An 8,704-nucleotide genomic window follows, 5' to 3' on the forward strand; every position below is an offset into this window, starting at 1 on the left:
TAGGTAGGTAGGTAGGTAGATAGGTAGGTAGGTAGGTAGGTAAGTAGACAGTCGGGCGGGCAGGCGGGCAGGCAGGCAGGCAGGCAGGCAGGCATGCAGGCAGGCAAGTAGGTAGGTAGGTAGGTAGGTAGGTAGGTAGGTAGGTAGGTAGGTAGGTAGGTAGGTAGGTAGGTAGGTAGGTAGGTAGGTAGGTAGGTAGGTAGGTAGGTAGGTAGGTAGGTAGGTAGGTAGGTAGGTAGGTAGGTAGGTAGGTAGGTAGGTAGGTAGGTAGGTAGGTAGGTAGGTAGGTAGGTAGGTAGGTAGGTAGGTAGGTAGGTAGGTAGGTAGGTAGGTAGGTAGGTAGGTAGGTAGGTAGGTAGGTAGGTAGGTAGGTAGGTAGGTAGGTAGGTAGGTAGGTAGGTAGGTAGGTAGGTAGGTAGGTAGGTAGGTAGGTAGGTAGGTAGGTAGGTAGGTAGGTAGGTAGGTAGGTAGGTAGGTAGGTAGGTAGGTAGGTAGGTAGGTAGGTAGGTAGGTAGGTAGGTAGGTAGGTAGGTAGGTAGGTAGGTAGGTAGGTAGGTAGGCAGTCAGGCGGGCAGACAGGCGGGCAGGCAGACACGCAGGTAGGTAGGTAGGTAGGTAGGTAGGTAGGTAGGTAGGTAGGTAGGTAGGTAGGTAGGTAGGTAGGTAGGTAGGTAGGTAGGTAGGTAGGTAGGTAGGTAGGTAGGTAGGTAGGTAGGTAGGTAGGTAGGTAGGTACTTGTCTTCTTTGCATGCTGTGTATGTTGTGCGACTGAAGTCTGTAACTCTATGTCATTGCTACTAGATATTTCAAATGCTGAAAAAGGTATTGGTTGCTAAGTGGTTACCCTCACAATGTAGGTGGAAATAAGCGACTTCCGGGAGGTCTGCCCTCTCTGAGTGATTTTTCTACTTGACTCTTTTGAAGATATTACACTTTAGGGGCACTCCGGTTTCCTCCCACAGTCCAAAAACACAGACGTTGATGATAAATAAATGAGTCGGGGACCTTATTTCTTTCTCAAGAAAATTCACAATGTAGGTGGAAATGAGCGACTTGGGGGAGGTCTGCACACTGATTTTTCTACTTGACTCTTTTGAAGGTCCTCACTTCTCTAACTAAGCCTTTACTTTCTCGGACAGATTTAAGGAACCTAACTCACCTGATCTCTGGTTTCCTGGTGTTTCTGGCTGGCGTCTGAGAGCAGGATCCTCTGGGTCAGAGTCAACAAAGGCTGTTTGTCAAGCTTGCGTTCTCACAATGAAGCTGCCGGCTCTCCATCATCATCAGCGCAGCACGTGGTCATTATTTAACCCGACACAAGTGATCCGGTTCTGCAAGGAGCGAGATTTATGAATTCATGTTTATAACCTTGTAAAAAGAAATACCTACTCATTAACCTGTGAGAAAACTTTGTCCACTCGCTCGACACCTGTGACCACATGACCACTCGAGTCTTTAAAAGCCGACACGTCAGACCAGGAAACCACAAGAAGAAGAGATGAAAACTGCCGTCACCATGAAGGCTGCGCTCGCCATCGTCGCCGTGCTGGTCCTGGCCTGGTCCTCTGAAGCTGTCTGGGTCAAAGTAAGTGGAGTTTCTAGAAGGTTCTGGAGCTGCAGAGAAGTATTACAGATTACATTTATTTTATATTCATTGGATTATGGTGATTTAAAACATGTGAAGCACACGATTAATCATGTAAAAATGACAAGAAATTACTATTTTAAGTAGATTCTAGAAGGAACTTTCCTTCCGCAAAACACTTTGTAAACTTTGTTAACATTCCATTAAAGGTTTTTTAAACATCTCATGACAAAATAGTGAGGAAATACACAAGAAATTACTTATTAAAAATGATTATTACTTTATTATTACAATTTTCAAATAGTAAACAAATATATGTATAAAATAATAAATATAAATAGAACTTAGTTTATACATTAATTAATAATGTAATTTAACTATATATATATATATTTATATATTAAAATGACATTATTAAATAATATATAAACTCATTTTTATTTATGTTTATTATTTGAAACACAATAAATTACTTATTACAAATCATTATTACTAGCATCAATTATAGTAAATACATCAATGTGTATATATCTACATATTTTAATTTACTATTTTATACTGTAAATTATTACATATATGTTATTAGGATTCACACACAAGAAATCAACAACACAACAACAAAAACAAAACACAGTACTTGTAATATATATATATATATATACATATATATATATATATATATATACAAGTAATGCATTTTACTCCGTAAATGTTATTGATTTTATATATATATATATTTATTCTATTTAGTTTAATTCTTTAATTATTTTCACAATATATATGTATATATATATATATATATATATATATATATATATATATATATATATATATATATATATATATACATATATATATATATATATATAAATGTATATATATATATATATACTATATATATATATATATATACATATATATATATATATATATACATATATATTGTGAAAATAATTAAAGAATTAAACTAAATAGAATAAATATATATATATATATATAAAATCAATAACATTTACGGAGTAAAATGCATTACTTGTATTTATTAAGTAAACCTTGAATAAAATTTACAAATATTGATGTATGAATTAGGAAGTTAATAATGTGTAATATATAATAATTGCAAAATAATAAAGAAACATATATTTTATACACTAGTTATAATGGAGTCACAAAACAAAACATTTGAGTATCAAGTTTATTAATAATTAATGACCGACGGTGCAGAAATGTCGTCTTCATTCTACATTTGATATCACATGTGTTTCCAAACCTGCTCTCACTCAACTCCACCAACCCATCGTTTCCCAGGAAAACGGTCTGTCTTTCCCTCTGGAGGCCGTGAAGAGGCTCCAGAAGCTGGCAGAGTTCCGATCCGGATCCCAGAACCCTCGCCTGAAGATGAGCAGCTCGTCCCTGTGCGACGACCCTCTGCTGCCCCTGGAGGTGAAGCCTCTGTGCGACGAGCGAGGATCCTCCGCCTCCGTGTCTCGCCTCGGTGAGAGTCTGACGTCAACAATACATCGGAAGTCATGACAATATCATGGTAACGAGTGTTTTTCTCCGACAGCCATGGTTCCGATGGACATCTGCGAGATCTGTGCCTTCGCCGCCTGCACTGGATGTTAAAAAACACTTTTTAAACTGATTTTCATCCACATTTCCTGTGGAATGTCACCTTTTCCTCACTTCCTGCTTTGTATTCAAACTTAAATGAACCAAAACAATAAGCCCGATTTAAAGATTTTGTGATAAAGATAAAGTGTTTTTTGTTTTGTGTAAACTGTTACGTGACTTTCTAGGATATTAAGTGTGTTTGGAGTTACATTTCCTGGTCGTTGAGCTCTGTGTACGTGTTGTAAAGAAGTTTCTCTTTCCTTGTTTCTTCATAAACTTGAATAAAATGTTCTCAAAATGTCTTTTTAACGACTAAAACCGTTTTTGTGAATGGGTTAAGATGAAAATAAAGTTCTAGGATGGGTTTATTTGGAGTGTGAGCTTCACACGAGAAGGTCCCGGGTTTGATTCCTGGCTGAAGCTTCGGCTCAAACTTTCGTGGAGTTCAAATCACGGTCAGTCGCTGACTAAGGTTTGTTTGCAGGCGTGAGTGAGGAGTGGTTGTGTGAGCGCTCCAGGCCCAACCCTCTTGATGTGATTATATTCATGTTTCTTCTGTGACTTACAGTGAATTTCTACTTTCGTAAATTGAATTCTACCTTCAATGAACACACAACGACATGTTACAAACACACACAACTGTGTAGAGCTCAACATGGAAGCGAAGCTTATCTTCTAACCGTGATCTTCTTGTTGTCTTCATGGAGCCACAGAAGGTCAATCTACTGTTCCTCTTAACATCCTTATCCACTGAACCCATGACCTCCTTCTGGTGCCCCCCCGATTATCTTATCACCCGATTCTCATTTACAAAAGATCCTCGGCGATTTCGCCACGAAAGGTTACACCTCTTGAAATGACCTTGACAGAAAAAGACACAAGCAGCAGAGATGGTTTCTGGGTGAATAAATGTGTTTTGTGAGAAATAAAACAAACACCAAAGAGTCTATCGTAGATAGATACCAGTGGCGGGCCGTGCATTTCACACATAGGCCTTCAGTGGCGTCTCCACGTCTCAATAACTACCTTCAGGTTCTTTATACACCACAGGGATCTGAGCCTGAACTGCTGCAGGTCAATATGACGTTTAGATCATCATCAAATTAACATCAGTGCATTATATGAAAATATCACTCCCACTACAATCCGTGTGTTTTCCATGGCCACGACACACACACTCTGCATCGCCCCCACACAAACACACAAACACACAAACACACACACACACAAACACACACACACACACAAACACACACACACACACAATGCGCTTCAGCGACAAACACACATGCGCTTCCGCATCAATTGACATTAACTCACGTAGTTTATGGAGGAAATCAATAAATCCTTAGAAGCTCGTGAAAACTTTCTTAACAACATCCAGCTTTTCTTGAAAAGTCCTTCTTGAAAATGTGTTTTCAAGTATATCCGCGACCAGATCAAGCTCTTCAGCCACTGTGTGTTGAAACACAAACAGTTAAATTAACTCAAATCATTGTTTCAGCTCCATGTGACGAGTCTCAGTGCTGTCCAATCAGAGGACATGAACGTGTCACGTGTCCAGCGTCGTGGAAGCTGTGACAAGAGTAGCTTCCAAAGTGCTGACGTTGTGTCGCTAACTCGAATCTGATTGGTTAACACAATCCTTCGGCTGCCGTTGATTTCAATGGACGAGAGCCGGCTCTGAAACGACTGAAGGCCTCGGGTAACACATGACCGGCTGCTCAAATGTGATTGGATGATAGTTCTAACATGAACGTACAATCCTGGAAGCAGTGCGCAACTTAAGCAAGCAAGAGGAAATAAATGAAATGAAGGGAAAAGACTATGAGGAATAATGTAATACATATTTATGAAAAATAAACAATAAAGAAAAAAAAAAAACTTTTTTTTTTTTTTAATTAAATAAATAAATGTATTTTCTGATTATGTTCAGTAAGCAGAGAAGACCTTGTTGGCCCTGACGGCCCCCCACGGGTTTATACATAGATCAACTTTATTGATCCCTCTGGAGGTCTACTCCGGGAAATCGTTTTCCAGCTCAACACAGCAACACAGACGATAGATTCATGAAACAAAAACAAGAACAAAGTTCAATAAAAGAACCTAAAGACAAATGACATATATCTTAGAATAAAGAACATAGATCAGAGAAAAATAACACGAATAAAAGAATACAAAGATTTTAATCACTTCACTCCTGCCTCAAACTCACAAAAGATAATTATAAAATCTAATATCACAAGTAACGAATGAGTCCCTGAGTCTACTAGTGTTGCATCATGGGAGGAGCATTTGTGCTGCATCTGCTTCTCTGTTCACTGATGACATTGACATGACTGTCATCATACATGATGGACAGTAGTTTGTCCAGAGACCTTCTCTCTGCAACTGTCACCAGTGAGTCCAGCTTCAACCACAGAGCCAGACCTCCTGATCAACCTGTTGACACTCCTGTTGGACACATTCTCACCCCAACACACCACAGAATCAAACACTGGCCACCACAGACTGGTAGAACATGCAGAGGAGCTTCCTGCAGATGTTAAATGATCGGAGCCTCATGATGTCACCAGCGCTGTCTTCGCACCATCCTTAACATTCCCTGGAACGACTTCGCCACGAACGTTGAGGTACTCGAACAGACTCCAGCATCGTTGGACGAGGCACGTCGCCTGCCCTGTACCAGCCACCGAACAAAGGTGCACCTAAGAAACTCTACCAAAGACTCCCTTGAGGAGCCCCTTCCTGCCTTCAGTATTGACCACCAACAGTGGTCGACGCTTGTTGCTTACCGCCAGGCCTCGTGGTACACCAGCCACCAGGCAGGCTCCTTCCTCCAGGACTCCCACATGGACAACTTGAAGGAAAGACGCCGCCGGAGAACAGCTGTACCAGACTTCAAATTTAGCCACTGCAGACGGACATGCCGGCACTTGCTCGACCTGCAGTCAACGTGGACAGACCCCTTCATGAAACCTCGTGCACAAAGCAATGCCAAGAAAGAAGGAGTTACTGACTGCTTTCTACCACTTTTGGACTTTGATGACGAATAAAACACAAAAAAATCATCTCACTCCAGACACAGATCTGTTCATGGAGGTCACCAGGAAGAACTCTGTAGGACCCCTGTAAGCTAGTGATGTGTGGATGAAGCTTCATGAAACAGTCTCATGTTGTTCAGAGTCCACTAGATGGCGTCTCTGCACTAGTTTCCCTTGTTTTTAACAAATGTTTTATCAAAACATTATACAATTTTTAAATTGATGGCGCCACCTACTGACCTCCAAACGACACAACACTGTTTCATGAAGCTTCATCAGACAATCACTACTAGATAGACACATTAGGACAAATAGTACACATATTACAATAACAACAATAGTAGCAGGACAATTATAAATAACTATGACAATAAATACAATGATAATAGTTATATATTAAACAAAAAAAATAACTACTGATGTGTTGATGAAGCTTCATGAAACAGTGTCATGTCGTTCAGAGGTCAGTAGGTGGCGCCATCAGTTTAGAAATGATGTTTCATTAGAACAGTTGTTCAGAACAAAGGAAACCAGTTCAGAGACGCCATCTAGTGGACTCTGAAGATAATGACACTGTTTCATGAAGCTTCATCAGAACATTACTACCTGTAGCACGCCAAGAGGAACAGGTTACCTTTATAGACACACTAGCTAAAGTATCCGGTGCTGCACAGGGATTTTGTTAAATACAAAACCATGAAAAATCCGAAAAAGATCCTAAGAGCTAAACTAAGGTCAAAATCGTTGAGACTTTTAGAAGATGTAATTTGTTTATATTTGAACGACAGAGTCTAACTTAAGGTTAAAACTTCCTTTGGAATGAGACAAATAAGATGAATCTATTGGCTATAATAAGTAAGTGCACGACCTTTTTTAAGGCCTTTGCTGACAAATAAAAAATCTGGCACAGAGCAGTTCATGGCGGTGGTTTTGGGTCCAAGAAGATTTTTGTAGAAATACCCAAGATGACTTGAGTGACCTTCATAGATGTTTAGATTATGTTAGGTTGCTTCTGTGAACTTTAATCTATTTCCTTTCATATCAAGAACACGTACGATTGAAAAGGTTTCGTTTCTTTGGCTTCTTCAACAATCATAAGAATGAAACTTCAAAGTCTTGACTCCTGTGTAGCGCAAATGCCACGAACCACACGTGTGTAAAAGGGGCTCTTATTGGCTGAGTGTCTCATTTTTACCTCCTTGTAAATTCATAAAGTCTCAGTACTTCAAATAAAAACACTGGTTCCGACGGGTCGTCCAGACGAAGTCACGTTGTGAAGAACTTTGTTCAAATAAAAGCTGGAGAGTTGTACTGAGTAACTACAGAAATATGAAGAAAGAATAATGTCAATTATGATTTTGTTGCTGTATCGTTGTCGTTTTATTTTCAACAAATTATTTGTTCGTCCTTATCTTAAATAAACTGGTTTAACACATTAGTTTTGTTTTTTTACCCAAAAATAAGAGGTTTGGACGAGAGCCGGACTCAACACCAAAACAACAGACAAAAAAAACAGAAAGAATCAAAAATGTTTAATGACGATTATTACCTGGCGCCTGTTGCTGTGCTGTTGCGACAGGTGGTGTTTGTGTGACGAGCTGCGGCTGCTGTGAGAGCAACAGGCGCCGCGGACCTCAGGAAACAGAAAAGACAAACAAAACAAATGAAAAAAAAAAAAAAACGTATATAATTTAAAGATTACGTAGGAAAAGAGTGAATGGAGAAAATCAACCGTTTAATAATTAATTTAACGTTAATTATATTTTTAAATGTGATATGGAAGCAATTGATTTTCAAGAAACTTAAAGATACAAAACAAAGTGAAGACAAGAAAAAATGTTGTTAAACACGTCAAAAATGTTTTGTATTATCATTTAATGTGGTTTTATTTCAAAATAAATAAATGTTTGCTGCACTTTGTGTGGTTGAGTTTGACTCTTGTTCGTTATAAATGATATCTTTGTCATCATAATATTCAACTTTATATATTAAATGTTTTAAAAATGATATCTTAATACATTTTTTATTGAACAATTGAATTCCATTATTTCTATATTGAAATGTTACGATTCTATTTTTGTTTTAAATCATGACTTTTATTTTATTAATTGAAAAAAGAAATAGAATATTTTCAAAAGAAATAGATGTTTGTCGCCCTATATATGGAATAAAAGCACGTTTTTAAAGAATAAATCCAGTCTTTCATCGAGTTCTTTTCAAATATTCACACGTTTTAATATCGAGATGTTCGTGTCAGAAGTGACCGGAGGAGCCGCAGACTCTGACTCACGGTGATGTCATGGTATCCATGGTGACCACGACTTAACCACCTACACTTGTGAGTAAGAAAGTAATTTACAAACTGGTGTGACCACGTTTATCTCCTCGAACCCCCCGTCGGTTCGGTCCTTATCAGCCCAGCACGCCACAAACACCTGTGGGAGAGAAGCCTGGCCGGAGA

At 38.8% G+C, this 8,704-nt stretch overlaps 1 protein-coding gene across 1 annotated transcript; it reads left to right on the top strand.

Moving 5' to 3' along the window:
* Positions 1–1,507: 1,507 nt before the first annotated feature.
* On the top strand, positions 1,508–3,501 carry LOC148070023 (guanylate cyclase activator 2B-like). The gene is made up of 3 exons (XM_087801134.1): positions 1,508–1,585; positions 2,894–3,080; positions 3,153–3,501. The coding sequence occupies exons 1-3, from the start codon at positions 1,517–1,519 to the stop codon at positions 3,209–3,211; spliced, it is 315 nt and encodes a 104-aa protein (XP_087657260.1). The 5' UTR covers positions 1,508–1,516; the 3' UTR covers positions 3,212–3,501.
* Positions 3,502–8,704: the final 5,203 nt, after the last annotated feature.

This window comes from Callionymus lyra, chromosome 10, assembly GCF_982586985.1.
Source record: "Callionymus lyra chromosome 10, fCalLyr1.hap1.1, whole genome shotgun sequence".
In the NCBI taxonomy this organism is placed as follows: domain Eukaryota; kingdom Metazoa; phylum Chordata; class Actinopteri; order Syngnathiformes; family Callionymidae; genus Callionymus; species Callionymus lyra.